Source organism: Nomascus leucogenys, chromosome 22a (genome assembly GCF_006542625.1).
Source record: "Nomascus leucogenys isolate Asia chromosome 22a, Asia_NLE_v1, whole genome shotgun sequence".
In the NCBI taxonomy this organism is placed as follows: domain Eukaryota; kingdom Metazoa; phylum Chordata; class Mammalia; order Primates; family Hylobatidae; genus Nomascus; species Nomascus leucogenys.
In genome coordinates, this window is record NC_044402.1 from 10,392,359 (window position 1) to 10,413,704 (window position 21,346).

At 49.7% G+C, this 21,346-nt stretch overlaps 1 protein-coding gene across 1 annotated transcript in view; it reads left to right on the forward strand.

Moving 5' to 3' along the window:
- SYNE3 (spectrin repeat containing nuclear envelope family member 3) overlaps positions 1–21,346 on the forward strand; it is a 54,796-nt gene that overhangs the window by 28,853 nt on the left and 4,597 nt on the right. Inside the window, exons 8-16 of the mRNA XM_030803131.1 lie at positions 388–570; positions 1,873–2,016; positions 3,202–3,336; positions 6,414–6,575; positions 6,715–6,887; positions 7,337–7,466; positions 9,504–9,662; positions 13,074–13,223; positions 14,429–14,467. Of these exons, the coding sequence (XP_030658991.1) occupies positions 388–570; positions 1,873–2,016; positions 3,202–3,336; positions 6,414–6,575; positions 6,715–6,887; positions 7,337–7,466; positions 9,504–9,662; positions 13,074–13,223; positions 14,429–14,467 (1,275 nt within the window). The remainder of the gene's footprint in view (positions 1–387; positions 571–1,872; positions 2,017–3,201; positions 3,337–6,413; positions 6,576–6,714; positions 6,888–7,336; positions 7,467–9,503; positions 9,663–13,073; positions 13,224–14,428; positions 14,468–21,346) is intronic.

A 21,346-nucleotide genomic window follows, 5' to 3' on the forward strand; every position in this document is an offset into this window, starting at 1 on the left:
TGGGGAGCCAACTAACTAGGAGGCAGCAGCCATTCCGGAGCTGTGTGGTCCAGGTGCCCAAGGCTGAGGGTGCACTGCAGTCAGGGGCAGAGGCCATGGAGAGGAGACAGACTTCTGAGGCCTGTAGGAGGTGGATATTACTCAGGCTTGATTATTAAGGCAGATGTGGGAGGTGAGAGAGGAATCAAAGTTGACCCCGAAACTCAGGTCCTTGCCAGCTCATTCCTGCCAGCTCATTTTGTTTCTACTTGAGTTTGCTGCTTCCTCAGACACCTGCACAAAGGTGAGCTTCCTAAGCAGTTGCAACCAGAACAGTTGTGCCCCTGGCTCTGTTTCTGAGCTGTGTCCTGCCCGGTCTGTGGTTCACGGAAGCCTTGTCTCCCACAGGCAGCCCTGATGGAAAGCTCCCGCCTGAAAGAGCTGCTGACGATGCTGCAGCTGAAGAAAGACCTCTTGATTGGCGTCTTTGGCCAGGAGAGAGCCACGGCACTCCTGGAGCAGGTGGCAGGTTCCGTGAGGGACAGAGACCTGCTGCATAACAGCCTCCTGCAGAGGAAAAGCAAACTGCAGGTGTGCAGCACCAGGCATCTGCTCGGGACTCGGCTTGGCCACGGGGCTGGAGCACCCACTGGGGAGGCAGATGGCCCTATGTTCTAAACTCAGCTCTGCCACTTGCCACTGTGTGGCCCTGGGTGTGTCCCTTTGTCCCTGACAATCTCAGCCTCCTCATGTGTAAACTGGGTAGGATTCTTGCATGGTCCCTCTAACTGGTTTCCTAGTCACCACCTGTCTGCCTCCAAGCCCTGTCCCCAAGCCCCCTGCAATCAAATCGAATCCAGTCCAGTCTTCTCCAGACCCTCCCTTCTGATGGGAGGGTCAAATAAGAAAATGGCACTAAAAGTCCTTGTAAAATTTAAACTACCCTGGAGCTGGAAGCTCATATTAGTGACACATTTCAAAATGATTACACTACATCAATGACATGGCATGGCACGTTGTGGACAGCTTATTCTTTTAGGTAACAAAAGTTTGCTGAGCATCTAATGATGATGACAATAATAACTATGATCTATGGGGCACTGGCTATGGGCCAGGGCATTGCTAAGAGCTCCAGATCCTTGATCTTATCTAATCCACATAAGAGCACTATGAGGGAGGTACTGTTATTTTTCTTGTTTTACACACGAGGACACTGAAGCAGGATGGTCAAGAAGGTGGCTCATGGTCCATATGGGGTACAGCCAGGACCCAGCCCATGATTTCAGCTCCCGTGCATGTTCCCTCCATCCGCAGGGCCTGGTGCAGTTCTAGGAGCTGGGGGGGATGAAGAAAGGAAGCCAAGGTCTTCACCCTCAAACACTCACAGCTTTTGCTCGTGGACACGAATAAGTAGGCAATTACTAGAAGACATCAAAGTGCTGTTTTACAGCAAGAGTTGGCAGACTGTTTCTGTGAAGGGCCAGATAGTGAAGGTTTTAGAGTCTGCAGGGCAGGCGGTCTCTGTCGCAGCTCCTCAGCGCCACCACTGCAGCGTGGACACAGCTATAAACGTATGGGCATGGCTGGGTTCCTATAAAACTTTCTTTACAAAAACAGGCCTCTGGTGGGATTTGGTCAGTGGGTGGAGGGGTGTAGCTTGCCCCAGTTCTAGAGGGATGTGGCCAAAGTGTTCTGTGAGGACACTGTGGTGACTCTAAGGAGAGGCACCCAACTCCATGAGGGCTCAGGGAAGGCTTCCTGGAGGGGGGTGGCGCCTGAGTGAGCATGAGCTGGCCGAGACGAAGAGCAACCTGGCTGCACGGGTCAGGTCTCACCAAACACAGTGCCTGTGAGCAACGCTCTTAATTTGCACGCTGTCCTGTGTCTCTGCAGAGCCTGCTCGCTCAGCACAAAGACTTTGGAGCAGCTTTCGAGCCCCTGCAGAGGAAGCTCTTGGACCTCCAAGTCAGGGTCCAAGCCGAGAAGGGGCTTCAGCGGGACCTTCCTGGAAAACAGGCCCAGCTCTCGAGGTTGCAGGTGAGGGGTTTGTGAGGCCTGAATCACTCCTGCCCAGGTGCTCAGCTGCACCTGGAAGCGGCTTCTTGCTCTAGCAGTAACCAGCAAAGCAACAGCTGCCGTGAGCCAGAAATTTAGACCCTTAGCTGAGATCCGACCTCTCATCTCAACAGAACCTCTGCTTATTTATCTGATGGTTCCTGACCTCAAACAACTGAGTCTTGAACTCAGCAAAATGACAAGCTTTTTGTTTACTCCTCAGTTCCAAAGTCTAACATTGGTATTTGTTTTTAGAATTGCTTTGCTAAGCGTTCTTAATGAGTCCAGAGGTGTTCAGTTAAACCAACTTTGGGATTGAGAATAAATGTTCTGAAACGTGGACTGTAAGTAGGCTGACTGTTGATCATTGTTGGCTGGATAAGGAACTTGCTGGTTTTTAAAATGCTTGTGATACAGTAGCTCTCTTTTTAAAACCCAAGCACTGCTCATACATAAATTGAGAGTCTTCTCTAGAAGACATTAAAAACAGTGCATTTTAGGCCGGGAGCGGTGGCTCACGCCTGTAATCCCAGCACTTTAGTAGGTGAGCAGATTGCCTGACTTTAGGAGTTTGAGACCAGCCTGGGCAACCTGGTGAAACCCTGTCTCTACTTAAAATATAAAAAAAAAAAAAAGCAAAAAAATTAGCCAGGCGTGGTGGCGGGAATCTGTAACCCCAGCTACTCGGGAGGCCGAGGCACCAGAATCGCTTGGACCCAGGAGGTGGAGGTTGCAGTGAGCCCACGTTGTGCCACTGCACTCCAGCCTGGGTGACAGAGTGAGACTCTGTCCCCCAAAAAAGAAAAAAATAGTGCATTTTGGGTTTTAAAACTAAAATTGGGATGTGTTTCTTCGTAATGAGAGGTGGTCATCGAGTATGAGTCCCGATGTGAGTTTGTCCCCAGAGATGCCATCTGGCTTGTAGCAGAGTTCATTTTCATGGTGTCCCAGAATATTTTTGTCTGATTTTTAAAATCTCTCCAGCCCTGAGAATGGGCCCATCAGACCGGCCATGTGGTTGGTACTTCCGCTGGTATGAAAGAGCCCCACCGCCTTGGGGAATTTACCCCTCCCAGGCTCTCCCATTCAGAGCCTCTGCCCTGATCAGCCACCCCCAGGGAGGGAGAGACGGGAAGATTAGCCTACCTGTTCCCTTCTCTACTGCAGGGGCTGCAGGAAGAGGGGCTGGACCTGGGGGCACAGATGGAGGCTGCGAGGCCTCTGGTCCAGGAGAATCCCAACCACCAGCACAAAATGGACCAGCTTTCCTCCGACTTCCGGGCCCTGCAGAGGTCTCTGGAGGTAAGGGGCTGGCAGAAGGGCCTGTGCTTTGACAGAGAGCAGGCCCCTGCCATCCAACACACCTGGGGCCTTTCTCCCCCTTTCCTGCCTTCATTCCTTCTAACCTCTCTTTTTTCTTTCTCCCTTTTTTTCTTCCCTTCCTGATTCATACAACAGACAATTATTGAGCACCTCCCATATGCCAGGCAGTATTCTAGGTGGCCCTAAGGATGGAGGTAGCAGAGCATGACAGCCCAGGCCCCTGCTCTCCTGGGTGTTACGCCCCAGTTGGGTAGATGCACAATTAATCATCAAGCAAACAAGTCAATGCACGATTACATATCGAGATTAGGGCCAAGCGGCAAAAGAAGAGAGCAGGCTGCTGAGATCCTTAGGCAGTCCAGAGCACAGGCGGCCTCGCGTCCCCTGCAGCCTGCACAAGGCCTGGAGGCCACAGAGCTTCGTCGCCAGTGCCCTCTAGTGGCTACCTCCGCTCTTTCTAGGGTTCGTCCAGGATTCAGTCCCCTTCCAGCAGTGGGGATGGAACTCGAAGCTCCTTCAAAACTGGCCTGAGGACAAGTGGAAATGCAGACCCCAGGCCCCACTGTGACACTGATTCAGATGCAGTCCTGGGTCTGCCTTTGTAACAAGCCCTGAGGAGTATAAAGCAGGGTCTCTGGCGCTCACACCTCAAGAAAACCTAGTGAGGCAGTGAGAGCTCTCCTTCCTACCTGACTTTGCACGCCCTATTTCATACCAAACATTCCTAACCTCCTCTTTACACTCCTGAAATTCATAGGGAAAATACCCACCCAGGAAATAGAAAAGAGAAATCAAAGGAAAGTAATTATAATACAATATTGTCCTTCAATATGTAAGTACTCCCAGATGGCCACACTCAAGACATAAGGAGCTGGTCAGAACGTGCCCTCCCTGCGTGACAGCTGCAAATGCTGTGTCAAGTGGCACAGCCATCACGGCCTCTAGTGATGTGGTTTTCTGAAATGTGAACAATGCTTGATAGAACTTTGATCAAACCCAAGAGCAGTCTTCCATCCACTTACACAAAGGGTGTATGCAGCTCTAGAGAAGTCAATATGTTGGTTAAAGCTGCAAAATCTTCCTTGTGTTTGTGTGTTGATTGGAGTGACAGTCTGAGCTCAGGTGATGACAAGCAGGTTTTTTACTGCTGTAGATATTAGGAGGACATGAGAAAATCGTGTGGGATGTGGGCGAATTCTGCGTTGGTGGACTATCCACCCCAGGGTGGAATGCGAACACCCATCCCTCTCACTCCACCTAGTATCACCCTCACCACCTCTATCGCAGCAACCACCAACCCTCCCCACCAGTTTCCAGGACATAAGGCATCACCTGTGGAGACCCATTGGTCTAAGTGACGATTAATGTCTGGATGAATTCATTTAATTACATTCAATAAACTAGCAGTTAGTAGTTTCAAGGTCGAGGCAGTAGAGAAATAGGACACGCTGTCCTCACTCCTCAGGAGCCCACAGAAGCAGCAAAAGTCTCCTAATACCTCCATCCAAATGATGGGCTAGATGAGTCATTATAAGAAGCAGCATTAACTGAGCATCACTAGGTGTTGCAAAATGATGATATTCCAATTCTTATTGATTGTTTATATTCCTCTTTAAAGAGAAATTGCCCTTTTATTATTTTGGAACCCAGTGCTTGTTAATCTAATATGTCCTTCCCCACAGCGAGGCAGTCTCTGTGTCCCCCTGGGGGGCAGGTATCTGATGTTGGAGATCACAGCTTTATGCACGGGAAGCCCTTGGAGGCACCTGGTCTAATGTTGGCACACAGGGACCAGGAGGGGACAGGGTAGAGACAACTCAGAGAAGTGGAGTTTTAGATAACTTCTCAGGCCCTCATTGATGGCTCACTGAGGACAGAGGCAGCAGTGTCCCCAGCCCCTGGTATGGGCCTGCTCTCCAGCGATCTCAGTCAGTGTCTGTGGAATGCAGAAGGCAGGGCCTGTGGTAGCCCTGCAGAGAGTCATGATGACCTTATCCAGGGAACACAGCTGGAATGGGAACGGCAGGCCCCCTGGGGTCTGACTGGTTCATGGCGGGCTATGTAAAGAAAGCTCCAAAGGTCACAGGCTGGGTGACCAGGGGCATAGAGAATGGCTGCCCTTCTGGGGACAGTGTCCGCCTTTCCTGGAGACAGAGAGCTGAACAATAGATTGGCCCAGGAAACAGTACTCAGGAAAAAGAACAAAGAAAGACTGAATGTGAGTATCTGAGTGTGCAGCTCGATTAAATTTTTAAAAATTAAATGCATCTGTGTTACCAGCACCCAGATAAAACACAGAATTTTACCAGCCTCCCAAAGCCCCTGTGCCTGCGGTGACACCCGGCTCACCATTCCTGACCCTCACGGGGGGCTTTGACTTCACGCTTCCCGCAACATAGCTTGGGTTTGCCTGATGTTATCCTTCATTTAAATTGAATTGGACAGAATGTTTTCTTTTGTGCCTGGCCTTTAGCTCTCCACATGATGGTTGTAAATTCATCTGCTGCGTTACGTGTGGTTATAGACTGTTCATTCTTGCTGCTGTAAAACATTCCATTGTGTGAATATACCACCGTGTATTTATTCATTCTACTCTTGATGGGCACTTGGATAGTTTCCAACTTGGGGCTGTCACATGTATGACCTCGGGTGAGGATGTGTTCCCATTTCTGGGACATACACCGGGAGTGGAATGGCTGGGCCATCAGCTACAGCCGTGTTCCGTTTGGATAGATTCTGACCCATGGTGTCCACAAGTGGTTGGGCCAATTTACACTTGGATCAGTGGTGGACAGGAGATCCGATTTCCCCCACCCTCACCTAGACTTGGTCGTTTTCCTAGAAGTAAGACAGGCTTTAAACCAGGGTTGATCTTCCCAGGGTAAATTCCTTGTGCTGTGTGGAGGGAAGGGCCAGCCCAGCCTCTTGTGGTGCTACTTGGTGGGGAGCCCTGGAGACCCCAGCAGGTGTGAGAGCCCTGCAGGGTGGAGGTGGTGTGGGGGTCTCCCCCTCGGCCAGCACTCAGGGTGCCCTGGGCTCCCCGGGCTGTGCTGCAGGACCTTGTGGACAGGTGTCAGCAGAGCGTGCAGGAGCACTGTACCTTCAGCCACCAGCTGCTGGAGCTGCAGCAGTGGATCGCCGTGACCACGCAAAAGCTGGAGGCACACCGGGGAGAGGCGGGCCCAGGGGATGCTGAGTCCCAAGAGGCCGAGTTTGAGGTAAGGCGATGGTTCCCTCACCCACTTCCCAAAGAAGCAGCCTTGACGGGCCAACGTTCCCACACCGAGGAGCAGAAACCTCCCTCCCCCCTCACCGTGTGTGTGTGTGTGTGTGTGTGTGTGTCCGTGTGTCCTTTAGAGGCTGGTGGCAGAATTCCCGGAGAAGGAGGCCCAGCTGTCCCTGGTGGAGGCGCAGGGCTGGCTGGTGATGGAGAAGACTTCTCCGGAGGGTGCTGCCATGGTGCAGGTGGAGCTCAGGGAGCTGGCAGAGTCGTGGCGGGCCTTGAGACTGCTGGAAGACAGTCTGCTGAGGTGAGAGTGCCCCCTAGGCTCTGAGCCTTGTCTGGGACACCGCCCCTTCCCACTCAGGGGCATTCAGATGCTCGTGGAGCAGGTGGCCAGGGTGCTGCCCAGTGTGGAGCCAGGGGCCTTGGGCACCTTCACACTTTGGCCCAGTTGGCTATTCTAGCAAGAGCAGGAGGAACCAGGAAATGTCCCTGTCTTGAGAGTTAGCCTCCAGTCCATACTGGCTTGAGCCTCAGTTTCCCCATCTGCATCCATGGGCATACGCACCTTCATGACAGGTTACTCTGAGTTTAAAGTCAGAAACCGGCTGTGAGCATGCCTCAGGAACATTCTCACAAACTTCAATGGGGTGCACTGACTCGTCACCCGTAGTTCCCCAATTCTATTACTTTTCCCATGTCCTGGTGGGTCCCCACCACATCTCTGCATTGACTGGGCTGAGTTTGTCTTCTCAGCCTCATCAGAAACTGGCATCTGCAGAGGATGGAAGTGGATTCGGGGAAGAAAATGGTTTTCACCAACAATATCCCGAAGTCGGGATTTCTCATCAACCCCGTGGATCCTATTCCCAGGCATCGTCGACGCGTGAGTCTGTCTAGCAGGGCTATGGGAGAAGGGGCCAGGCCCCAGGTCAAGAGGTGGGTAGGGGTATCCAGCACAGGCCCCTCCCTGTCTGGGGCAACATGCTCTGCTCTGAGGACTTGGCCACATCCTGTCTCGTTTGAGCCTGCCCCAGCTGTGACCAAAGAGCATTTGATCCTACTCCACAGAGGACCTCAGACATCCCAGAGTCTGCAGAGCCAGGCCGCCAGGGCAGGTCAGGGATATCCCTTAGCCAGTCAGATATCACCTCTGTGAGCCACTAGCAGCAGCTCCTCAGGGAAGAGAGTGTCGGGGCTGAAAGCTTCCTGCTGGCTCCACATTGGAAACCGAAACCATACAAGATGGGAATATTTTTGTGCCATGTTTCATCCATCCCTTACTGCTTTTAAAAGAACTTGAGCTTTGTGGAAAAGAAAGTTATTTCTTGTTATTCAAATACATCAAATTATTCACTTTCCCATTCATTCTTTCATTCACTTCTCCATTGGCTGAGTGCTACTTTGTTCCAAGGACTGTGCTCAGAGCTAGGATACAGCTGTGAGTAACGCTTCTGACCCTCAGAGAACTTGGGAATCCAGTGTAGAGCTTTTCAGTGGGCACCCAGCCTTGTATTAAAATGCAGGTTCTGGGCTGGGTATGGTGAGCTACACCTACAATCCCAGAACTTTGGGAGGCTGGGAGGCTGAGGCAGGAGGATTGCTTGAGGTCAGGAGTTTGAGACAAGCCTGGGCAAGAAGCAAGACCCCATTTCTATAAAAAATATTTAAAAATTAACTGGACGTGGTGGTGTGCACCTGTAGTTCCAGCTACTCAGGGGCCTGAGGTGGGAGGATCACTTGAGCCCAGGAGTTTGAGGCTGCAGGGAGCTGTGATTGTGCCACTGCACTCCAGCCTGGTGACAAAGCAAGACCCCATTTCAATCAATCAATCAATCAACAAAAAATAATAAAATAAGATAAAATGCAGACTCTGAGTTAGTAGATCTGGCTAGGGCCCATAATTCGATTCTGCATTTCTAACAAGCTCTCAGGATAGGCCTATGCTGCTGGGCCTGGGAGATACTCACCTCTGTGAGCCACTAGCAGTAGCACCTGCAGGGGAGAGAGCATCGGGGCTGAACACTTCCTGCTGGCCCCAGAATGGAAACTAAAATCATACAAGATGGGTCTATTTTTGTGCCATGGCTCTATTTTATAAAAGAAAAGAAAAGAACTAACTACATCGTTTCACCCATCACTTTCCCTTACTGCCTTTAAACAAATTGAGCTTTGTTGAAAAGAAGCAAGGGAGTGGCATCCACAAGCTGTTAAATAAGGGTTTACAAAAAATAAAAAAAAAACAAAACGTGGTGCACCTTGGCAGACAGGCCAGAGGCTACGGGAGCCTGCAGCAGTTCCTAGGTCCAGGACCGGGAAGCCTCTCCTGGAAGATAAGAAATCTCAGCTGAATTTTCCCGGCTGAGTGGCAGTGAGGAGAGGAGGGAGAGAGGTGTGTTCCCCGCAGAGGAGACAATGTGTGTGAAGAGCAGAGGGAGAAATTCGAGTGCCAGTTGGAGGGGCCAAGACACGTCTACAGGCCCAGGCTCAGAGGACAGGGAAGGCAGCACGCGCAGTGGAACCAAGACTCACAGGTCACACTGGGAAGTAGTGAGGGGCACCAGTGTGGATAACCAAGAAATTAGCTGAATGGGCTTCCATCATAGACAGATCACTCTGGTCATGGACCCCCAAGGGGGCAAGCATGGTGGAAGGGTGACTATTTGTATAGCCATCCTGGTAAGAGATGGTGGTGGCTTCCGTCACCTCTCAGGGGACCAGAGAGGGGACAGTGAGGAATGTTCTTGGCCCTTAAATGTGGCCATGTTGAGTAGAGATTCATTGTTCATCCCCCAGGCCTCTCCCGTCACCATTTTGGGTATCTCGTCCTTGTCCCTGGCCCTCTGCTCAGATGAAATTCCCAGGACACACAGCCAGGGGGCCTCTTTCACCTCTGACGCTTTGGCCTTGTGTGATCCTACAGGTAAATCTACAGGAAGAAGAAGGGAGCCATGAAGATTTCTCCCAGCTCCTGAGGAACTTTGAGGAGTGGTTGCAGGTGGAAAACTCCAAGCTGGTTAGAATCATCGCAATGAGAACTTCTACAGCCGAGGACTTGAGGACCAGAAAATCGAAGCTGCAGGTCTGTTCCCCAGGAAAGGTCTCTCATCCATAAGGTTTGCACCCACAGAGGCATTTGCCACCAGGGGTTCTTCAAAAGAAGGAGCACACCCATAGTTTGTGAGCTGTTCTCCCTTGTGTATAGATAATGGCTTTTAAACCTTTTTGGTTCAAAGATTTTAGAACTTTTTCTGGCATTCATTCATGTATTCAGCATGCTTATGTATTTCGCTACTTGGAAAATACCACCACTAATCACTTGACTCCTGTCACTTAGCTATTGCTGTGTGACAAACCATCCCAACAGTCTGTGGCTGAAAACAACAACTATATATTTAACCCATGGTTCAGAAGCATGGCAAGTTAGGCTGAACTCAACCGGGCAGTGCCTCCAGTCTGTCTGCTGTCAGTTGTAGGTCAGTTGGGTGTCTCTACTTCTGGGGGCTATTGGGCTATTAGAGATGAGAATGACATGGACTACACATCTCATATACTCCTGTGGCACAGCCTGGACTTCTCATAGCAGAGGCAGGGCAGAAGAGAGCAATAGCAGCAGGCAAGGACTTTTGAGGTCAAGACTAGGAGCCAGCATAACATTAATTCCCCTGCATTCTGTTTGCCAAAACCAGCCTAAAGTCAAGGAAAGGGAAAGAGACTCCACCACTTAATGGAAGGGATGACAAAGTCATATTGCAGTGGGTATGGATATGGCTGGGGGGAGGGAGATGGGGAAAGTCACAGCCATTTTTGCAACGGAACTACCACTTCTCTCCTGTCTTCTTCACTCTCACATCTAATCAGTTGCTGAAGCTCCTTGATTCCACCTCCTAGATATTTTGTGTTTCTCTTTCCTCGTACTACCATGGTCTTAATTTAGGCACTTACCATTTTTGGCCTTGACTATGGCTGTAGCCTCCCAGCTGATCCTCCTTTCTTCCTGTTGGGTCCCATCTAGGTCATGGCTCATTCTGCAGCCAGAATAACAAATATGACCCTGTCCTCCCCGTAATGAAAACCTTTCACTATAGAGTTTAACCCCTGAGTTTATTATTCAAGGCCTTTCTCAACCAGGCCCTAGCTCACTTCTGTTTCCCTATTTTTCTGCATAATTTTACCATTATATGTTTAGGTTTGAATTTCCTTTTATTTATCTGGGTTGGGATTCATTTTAACTCCCGAATCTGTGGTCTAGGATCCTTCTGGAAAACTCTCTAACATTATTTTTTTTCTCTTAATTCCCAAACTTGTTACTTGTATTTTTTTCTAACAATATTTCTTAAAATATCACCTCTGCCTTGTTCCCTTTCTCCTCTCCTACTGTGATGTCATTTAAACATATGTAACTATTTCTCATTGTGTGCTTTATGTCTCTTACTCTCTCCTGACTATTTTTCATCCTTTTCTCTCTTCGTGTTGCATTCTGGATAGTTTTTCTGATTCATCTTTCAGTTTACTAATTCTCTCTTTAGCTGTGTTTCATCTTCTGTTACACATGTCTATTGAGTTCTTAACTTTTGTTGTTGCAGTTATCAGTTCTAGAACTTCTATTTGGTCCTTTTAATAATCTACTCTATCATTTTTCTTATCTTTATTTTTTTTATTTTATAGCTCCTGTCTTAACTGAAACTCTATCATTTTTCATACCTTCCAGATACTTGCTGAAATTTTTAAACCTATCTTTTAATTATTTGAACATAACAAACATAGCTTTTTACAGATTGTGTCTAATAATTCTAATATCTCAAGGCATTTTATGAATGTTTCTGTTGTATATTATTTCTGACTCTTCTTACTCTTGGTTTCTTGTGTCTTTGTGTGGCTGCTTTGTGTGCTAGACATTGTGTTTGCCAAAATATGTATAAGAGGGATTTAAGATTTAGGACAGGCCAGGCGCGGTGGCTCACGCCTGTAATCCCAGCACTTTGGGAGGCCGAGGAGGGTGGATCACCTGAGGTCAGGAGTTCGAGACCAGCCTCAACATGGAGGAACCCCATTTCTACTAAAAATACAAAATCAGCCAGGTGTAGTGGCACATGCCTGTAATCCCAACTATTCGGGAGGCTGAGGCAGGAGAATTGCTTGAACCTGGGAGGCGGAGGTTGCAGTGAGCCGAGATCGTGCCATTGCACTCCAGCCTGGGCAACAAGAGAGAAACTCTGTCTCAAAAAAAAAAAAGAAAAAAGATTTAGGATAATCCTTTCCACCAGAGTCGATTTTATTTGCTACTGCCAGGCAAGTAGGGACCTTTCATTCTGGGACCACTAAATCCAAGTTCAAGGCTTGAGTTTCCCTGGTCTACTAAGATGACTTTGAACTGGGCTGCAAGTCTACACAAGGTCCAGGTTTACTTCTGGTTCATTTTTAATAGGTTGAAGGCTTTAGGAGCTCAGCAAAAGGGTGAATGAACCCTATCAGACTCTCCACCTCTGCAGGCCCCAGACTTTGACCTTTGTCTCTCCAGCCCAGTGAGGCTGCAAAAGCAAAGATGTTTTACAGCTATTCCTTCCAAATTGGCAAATGTTCTATGGGCAAAAGCAGATCTGAACACAGCGCTGACTGCCCTGGGTTTTCATTTTTTCCCAGGTTGTGGCCCAGTGTGCCTCACATTCTTTTGTTAATACTTTCATGCCCTTAAAATGCTTTAAGTATTTTGTCCTTAGTGAGAGATTTGGTCCCAATTATATCTAGTTGGCCATTACCTGGAAGTCTTCCTTGCCTGCCTCTCCTGTCTCGTATTTGGTTACTCCTCTCATTCCCCCCACCACACCACTACCCAACTCCAGCCATATCAGAAATGACTTTCCGTTCCTCATGTTAAACCCACTTGCTTTTTGTACAGCATACGTTCCTGCGGGCTCTGAGAAGCTAACCAGGGTGTCCCATATTACATGCTAGTAGAATGGGGCAGAGCCAGGATCCAAAGCCAGGACTTAAACCTGGACTCCCGGATTTATAGCCCCACTCCTACTGCCCCATCACACCACCTCTCAGGAGTCCTGAGAATAAAAGTTTCCATCCCAAGGAAACACAGTATTTATATTTCCTGAGAAAAATCTGCACATTACACCACTCTGCCAGGCTCAAAATGCTAACGGAAAGACATGTTCACAATCACAGCTTTTAGAATGATGTGAACTCTAGTCAAGCTCTGTGGGGGACTTGGTCCTGGAATGTCAGATTTGGAAGTGACCACTGGAGGTCTGCAGCCCAGCTGCCTGTTCCATGCAGGAGGCCATCTGTAACATTCCTGAGAGCAAGGGCTAGGCCTTGGCTTGAATTGCACAGATGGGAGTCCCACTTTATGGATTCTGTCTGCCTCCTCCCTGCCTACCTGTCTGCTGTTGAGTGAAATTTGATGGACCCATCCTTACCAGGCAAGTGGGGCTGTCTGGGCCATGTGGAAGCCGCACCATGACGCTGCTGTTTCCCCCAGGAGCTGGAGGCTCGGGTGCCAGAAGGTCAGCATCTCTTTGAGAACCTCCTTCGTCTCGGGCCAGCAAGGGGGACCTCGGATGAGCTGGAAGATCTGCGCTACCAGTGGATGCTGTACAAGTCCAAGCTGAAGGACTCCGGTCACCTGCTGGTAGGTGACAAGGATGTGCAGGTCCCAGATTCCAGGGACAGGACTGTAGCTGGGCCTGGATTTTCCTGGGGATACAGTGCTAAGCCTGCATCCACCCTGCCCTGTGCATTCACACACCAGGCAGAGGTGACCACTCAGGCAGAGGACAGGGACACTCATGGGTTCTGAGCACTTGACTCAGGTGATGCAATTTGACCATCCAACCACCTCATGAGGCTGAAGTCCCAGTCAGGACAGCAGTGACCTCATAATTAATGTGTAAGGAGTGCTTCCAACCTCCCAAGCCGAGGGCCCTGTGTGCACTGTCCCATTCAGTCTGTACGGTTGCCCTCTGCTCAAGTCATTGTATCTCCAGACTCCAGAGGGGAGCTGAGACTCCAAGCAGCAAAAAAACTTGTCCAAGGCCACATGGGTGGTCAGTGGCGGAGCCAGCCTGCAGACACACCCTTGTGTTGTAGGCGTGACCTGGGGAGGCACTGGAGTGGCATCGGGAGCCCTGGGGTCCAGCCCCATGTCTCTAACTTCCCCTGTGTCTTAGTTGAGCAAGCACCTTCCTTTTCGGGGGCCCCTGTGTCGCCTCACACAAAATAATAATAATAATAATAGCAAAACTAGTAATGATCATAACCTTTGCTCAATGCTATGTCCTCATAACAGCCCTTTAAAGGAGGTGATTCCTTTATATGTTATATAAAGGAATATGTGTTATATGTTATATAAAGGAATATGTGTTGTGTGTTACATAAAGGAGGTGATTCCTGTTATATGCCCTGTGAACCAATGAGGAAACTGAGGCACAGAAATTAGGTTTCCTAGGTCCCTAAGTCTGAGGAGGGTGGTGAGCTGGCCCCTAAGGGCCCTTTCAGCCTCAGACCCCAGACCCAAGCTGGGCGCCCCAGGCTTTCCTGGCCCGGGAGCAGCCGAGATGGCCACTAGGTGTCAGCCCAGCCCAAGCCAGGTTGGCCATGGCCCCGCCGGCCTTGGCCACGGCCTTTCCAGACAGAATCCCAGCTGGGCCTGAAGTGTGTTAAAAAGCTCATTAAATCGAATCACCTGCTGGCTCAGGCTGTCCAGATGACCAGAAGTTTTAAAGAAACACTCCCCTGACAAAATGAATATTCCATTACAGGCTCTGTTGGGATTTAAGTTTCACTCACTTAACTTATTTTTTTTCCCCCTTTTCCTCTCCTTCCCTAAAATAACAGACACAAAGTTCTCCAGGGGAGCCGACTGGATTCCAAAAGGTACAGTGTCTGCCATCTGCTCCACATGGCTAGCGGGCAGGGTGCCTGGGGGGTTGGTGGGCCCGTGACACTGGGGCAAGACTCGTGGGCTTTCTGGAAGGTTCCAGGAAGACCAAAGAACATTTATGGGGGATCAACTCTGGGCTGCACTGTGCTGGGCCCCAGGATTCTTGCTCTCAAGAAGCCCCAGGCTTGGGGGGAGGCTGGCAGGGTGTGCAGAGCCCTCTGCTGGGACAGGCACATAGCAGAGAGGGGATCTTGGAGTTCACCCTCCTAAATCAGGACACGCTGGGGAGTGGACAAAGATGCTACCAATGATTACGCTGTGACAACAGGTGTGAACCGGGACTGTCCCAGGAAACCTGGGTTGTTGTGGGCAAACTGGACGGTGTGGCCACCCTGGTGATGGAGAGTCTACAGGGCTCAGTAGGGACAGGAGAGGGAGGGATTGTGCCTTTGAGTTCTACTAGGCAGGTGTTTCCACTTACCCTACTGAGCCATGCTCAGAGTCACTCCCAGGCTCTTTGCAGACTGAAGCAATAACAATAACAGCAGTAGTAATGACAACGAGTAATAGGTATGATTATTGCTTGAGATGCTATGTATTGGCCACCCGCTGTGTGTGCCAGGAACTGTGCTAAGTTGTGGTTAGGGCCTCTCCTGTAACTCTCCCAGCGACAACTAGGAGGCAGTATAATCTCAACTTTGAGCACGAGGAAACGGAAGGGGCAAGCCTGAAGTGACTTGTTCAAGGAAGGCCTCAGCTCCTCAGTGGCCTCTGGCCTCTGAATCCAAAACCCATGTTGTTAACCTTCCACACTGTGACTTGGAGAAGACTTCCCCGGGGCCTGGAGTGTCTCCCCATTTCTGGAAAAGCCAAGTGTAAATTGGTGTCTCCTAGTGCCACCGTTTCCAAGGGAACGAATGCTGTGTTTTCCTGCTAGGCACTGGCCCGTAATGACACGAGCCTCCTCCGGCATGCTCTCATCCAAGGAGCTCTGAGTTCCTTGAGATCTCTCATTCTTTGGAATCTGCATTTCCTAGAAATCTGTGATTTCTTCTTGGCCTCCGGCTGGTGTCATAAGTAACATCTATAGGAGAGTGGGTGACCAATGGACTGGGCAGGGCAGTCACAGAATCAAGGCTGGGCTCTGGGCCCAATACCAACTGGCTTTGTGGCTTCGAGGGAGTTGTTTGGCCCCTTGGGACTCACTTTCCCCATCTATAAAATGGAGCTTTTTTTTTTTTTTCCTTTGAGACAGAGTCTCCTGTCACCCAGGCTGGAGTGCAGTGGCACAATCTCAGCTCACTGCAACCTCTGCCTCCCGGGTTCAAGCAATTTTCCTGCCTCAGCCTCCCGAGTAGCTGGGATTACAGGCATGCACCACCACGCCCGGCTAATTTTTGTATTTTCAGTAGAGACGGGGTTTCACCATGTTGGCCAGGCTGGTCTCAAACTCCTGACCTCAGGTGATCCACCCTCCTCGGCCTCCCAAAGTGCTAGGATTACAGGCGTGAGCCACTGCACCCAGCCTAAAATGGAACTCTTAATGGCAACCTTATTTACTTCATGAACTTGTTTTGAAGATCGTGTGAACTGTTGTATATGAAAGTAGAAAAGCTTCTGATCACTTAAGCCCTGCCCCCAACACCCCCCCAGTTTAGAATAACAAACAGACTTCTCATGAGAAAGGGAAAATCATCAGGAAAGGACAGGTGCTCTACACAGGCCGGCCTGGTGGGTCCTGGTGGGAGACGGGGGACCTAGGACCTGGTCTAGCTCCTGCACTTTAAACCTCTCTCTGGTTGGAAGCCCCCACCTACGCAGCCCCCAGGCCAGGATCCATGTGGGTGTCAAGTCTGGGCCCCCTGGTGTCTAGCCATGGTGCCTAGCACGTAGTAAGTGCTCACTAAATGTTTTTGAGTAGTGACATTTGCTGGCTGACACCAGCCCTCCAGTGCAGGCTCAGGTTCCTACAACCTGTAATTAATGTGTTACTGTGATATGTTCACAGTCATAGTGTTCCTTGCTGTCTCTACCCTCCCTCCCTTCCTTCTTTCCCTCCTTCTTTCCCTCCTACCTTCCTTCCCTCCCTCCTTCCTTCCTTCCTTCCTTCCTTCCTTCCTTCCTTCCTTCCCTCCTTCCTTCCTTAGTTCTGACTGTGCCAAGCTCTGTTTTAGGCACTGAGATACATCAGTGAACAGAGGAGCAGTGACCTGTCCTATAGACTGTACATCCTGCCTGGGTGGAGAGAGGGGGATGGGGCCAGAGCACACGCGTCCAGCTGATGCTGCCCAGTAGCAGTAGCCCAGTGGGAATCTCTGGGTCAGAGAGCTCTGAAGGTCACACCACTTGGGATCCATGTAGCCCTGAGGTGTATCTTGCCTATGACCAGAAGACGTTGGGCACAGCTTGGTGGGGTATGCAAAGCAGGACAGCCCTAAATGACTAAAGAATCTGCTTACTTGGGCTATGTTTAAAACAATTGGATGTGTAAAAATTTGACTTTGGTGCTCGCTGCCTTTCGAGCTAACGGATCTCAGCCCACTGTGAAGAAGTAAACAACGTGGGGGCCAATACACGGAGACCGTCTGTGGCTCATTTATAGGACAGCTCGATAAAACATAGATTGCTGGACCCCACCTCCGGAGTTTTCGATTCATTAGTTTTAGGGTGGCCCATGAATCTGCATTTCTAACACGATCTCAGGTGATGCTGCTGCTGGGGGCTCGGGGACCACACTTTGAGAACCACCACTTTACACTCTGGGTTCAAACCCAGGCTCCCCCATTAGTGTGTATGACCTTCAGTGAGTCATTTAGCCGCAGTCTTCCAAACTCAAATGCGAGTCCACTCAGCTCCTGGTAGCAAAGTTCCTTTTGTAACAATGGCACATAGTAGGTTCTCAAGTGCTGTGTGAATGGGGACCTGGGAGACTTCTGCAGACACTGTCCTCCTTTGCTTTCTGAGAGCGAAGTGAGCAATGACACATCTGAGGGGCAAATCCTCCCTTCGCTTTGGTGTGTGCGTGATTCTTCGCGGGTTGGGGTGTGGCGTATGCCTGTGTGGTTATGCGCACGCATGCACGTATGCACATTCACAGGCCTGGCAGGTAGCAAGTAGGTGCTGTCTTCAGAGGCTGTAATCTTGCCAACTTAAAAACATTCCACATATTATTTTTGGTCTAAGGGGAAAGGGGGAAAAAAAACTTACCCCAAAGCTAATTATTTACGAGCAGTTGGTTCTCCACACTTTTTTTCCTCCCTCCATGCTCCAAGTCATTGAAAGCCCCAGCTACGTCAGTGGCTTCAGCCTGCTTGTTTGTATAAACAGAATAATTAAGATTTATTAAATTTGCAGCTGCCTACACACTTGCCAACTCACTGCCACAGTTGTGTTTGCCTGCAGCATTTAGACACGTGAAATGTAATTGCTTTTCGAGTTGCAGTTGTGCTGTGAGTCAACTAAATTGCATTCCTTGCATTGGCCCAGAGAAGCGGTATAGCCCTACCTGAGACAAACTTTTAGTTGGGGATGGACTGGCCAAAGGTTCTGTGAGCCAGGGTGGAATAGGGCAGTGCTAGTTTGCAGAAGCAGAGAGCAGGCATCTCCCATCCATTTCATATGTGGGTTCTTGGAATATAGACCCAGATGTTGTGTGACCTGAGAGTAGCATTTTATTTATTTGACTGTGTTTCATAGGTTTTAAGACTCATAATTTTTCACATTTTCACATCTCTGGAATTCAGGTGTCTTATTACAATGTAGTTCTTCCAGTGAAGATTTAGGTTTACTGCCCGTCACCCCCAACCTGAGATTCCTTTAAATTAAAATGTCTGCTTGCGGGTTGTGTTCTATTTGGGTTTCCTTTGGACCACACTGATTGTGTAAACCGAGACCGCCAACCTTGGGGAGCTCCAGCCTGTGGTTCAAACTCTTAAGGAGGAGTTTTGATTTCCTACCCTTCACCCACTGCCAAGAGAAGACCTGGAATTTCCTTGCCTCCTCTTTCTGTGAGGTGGGTTTATTTCTCATTTCTCCTTACACTGAAGGTGCAGCTCCCTTGGTCCCCCATACTGATGTGGGCTTTCCAATCAGATGCACCATCTTGGTTGCTGTTCTTTCCTTTCTTAGTGGTTTGTAAAATAATGGTGCACTTTATAATCAGCCTCTTAGATTGAATGAGCTACTGTAACACCAAATCTCCGTGAATATTCCGTGTTAGATCATAACTTTCTCTCAAAATTTGTAGGGACCAGCCCCACAGGGTCGGTGGGTTTTTCTCCCCGTGTGCAGAGACGAGAGACTGTAGAAATAAAGACACAAGACAAAGAGATAGAAGAAAAGACAACTGGGCCCGGGGACCATTACCACCAAGACGCGGAGACCGGTAGTGGACCTGAATGCCAGGCTTCGCTGTTATTTATTGGATACAAGGCAAAAGGGGCAGGGTAAGGAGTGTGAGTCATCTCCAGTGATTGACAAGGTCACGTGAGTCACGTGTGCACTGGACAGGGGGCCCTTCCCTGCCTGGCAGCCGAGGCAGAGAGAGAGAGAGGGAGAGAGAGAGGACAGCTTATGCCATTATTTCCGCATATCAGAGACTTCTAGTACTTTCACTAATTTGCTACTGCTGTCTAGAAGGCAGAGCCAGGTGTACAGGATGGAACATGAAAGTGGACTAGGAGCATGACCGCTGAAACACAGCATCACAGGGAGACAGGTCTCTGGATAACTGCGGGCGGGCCTGACATCCCTCCACAAGAGGTGGAGGAGTAGAGTCTTCTCTAAACTCCCCCGGGGAAAGGGAGACTCCCTTTCCCAGTCTGCTAAGTGGCAGGTGTTTTCCCTTGGCACTGTCAACATGCATTTAAGGTTCCTCAGTGTCTTTGTGGCTTGATAGCTCATTTCTTTTTTCTTTTCTTCTTTTTTTTTTTCTTTTTTTGAGATGGAGTCTCACCTGTTGCCCATGCTGGAGTGCAGTGGTGCAATCTCTGCTCACTGCAAACTCCATCTCCCAGGTTCAAGCGATTCTCCTGCCCCAGCCTCCCAAGTAGCTGGAATTACAGGTGCCCACCACCACGCCAGGCTAATTTTTTTGTGTGTATGTACTTTTAGTAGAGATGGGGTTTCACCATGTTGGCCAGGCTGGTCTCAAACTCCTGACCTCAAGTGATCCACCTGCCTTGGCCTTTCAAAGTGCTGGGATTACAGGCGTGAGCCACTGCACCAGGCCAATACCTCATTTCTTTTGACTGCTGAATTATATTCCATTGTCTGGATGTACCACTTAGACAGTCTTACTGGTAGATTTTTTTCTCAGTCCAAGATCCAATCCAAGATCACACATTGCATTTATTGTCACATCTCTGTTTTCCTCCAATATGGCCCAGTTCCTCAGTTTTTCTTAATTCTTCTTGACCTTGACCTTTTTGAGCACAGGCTGGACAGTTTGTAGAATATCCCTCGGTTTCGGTTTCCCTGCTGTTTCCTTGTGATTGGATTTGGTGGCAGGTTCCTGGCAGGAATGTCACAGCGCAGTGCTGTGGTTTACTTGTGCCTCTTATCAGGAGACACATGGTGTGAGCATGTCGCACATGGGCTGTGCTCACTCTGATCATCGGTTAAGAGTGCCTGCCCTTAGGGAGGCTTCTCCCTGTGAAGTTGCTACCATTGCTTTCGTAATGGATAAGTGACCTGTAGGGGCTGGGTAGAGGCACTAGAAATACAATGCCTCTTTCTTCATGGGTGGCATCCTCAGGTTCTCCAGGACCTGTCCCTGTCCTGGGTCACTCTCCCTTGCACCTCCTTCCATGCCTGTGGTTTGCACACTATCTCGTGGGTAACTCTCCCTGGCATCTCCTTCCATGCCTGTGGTTCATGCACCATCTGGTGGGTGGCTCTCCCTGGCATCTCCTTCCAGGCCTCTGGTTTATGCACTGTCTCTTGGGTCATTCTCCCCTTGGCATCTCCTCCCACACCTGTGGCTTTCTGCACCATCTCGTAGGTGACTCTCCCTGGCACCTCCTTCCACGCCTGTGGTTATGCACTGTCTTCAGACTGCGTGAGCTCTTGCTTCATCTCTAACGCAGGTCTCTCCTTCTAGCCTCAGTCCTAAAACCTCAACTGCCCACTAGATGTTTCCTTGGGGGTCCCGCAGGCACCTCCTACTCATCATATCTAAAACTGACCTCCCATGCCCATCAAATCCCCATCTCCATCAAATCCCCATCCCCATCAAATCCTCGTCCCCATCAAATCCTCATCCCCATCAAATCCCCATCCCCATCAAATCCCCATCCCCATCAAATTCCCATGCCCCTGTCAGCAAAAAGCATCATGATCACCCAGTTTCCCAAACTAGGTGCCTCTGGGTCAACCTAGACCCTCACTGACCTTGGTCTCTATCCTAGGAGCAAAGCCTGCTCACAGGGGGATGGCAGATAAGGAAAGGTGCAGAAGGGAAGTGGGAGGAGGAGAGGAAGCCTATGGTCATACATCTGCTCCTGGATGAGGCTCCGTCCTTGCTTGAGTAATGACAATATCACTCCATCATTACATCCATGGGCACTTCTCACTTATTAGCTAAACCACAGGCCAGCTCAGATCATCCCATCCCCCTCCCTCTCCAAAATCAACTGAAAAAATACATCTCTGTGGCCTGACATCCACGCAGAGCCACCCCAGTGAGGAGGCAAGACAAACCCAGCCCCTTGCCCAGCCACTGCCATCGTGTCCACGTGTGGGAAATTCCCAGAGCCTCTGAGCTCTTACAGGGAGCGAACGCAGGGCTGTAATTCAGTGCTTCTGGTGCCCAGAACTTAGTGAAGACAACATCCAAGTCAGAAGTGGCAGGGCCCAGTCTGGGAAACCAGGGC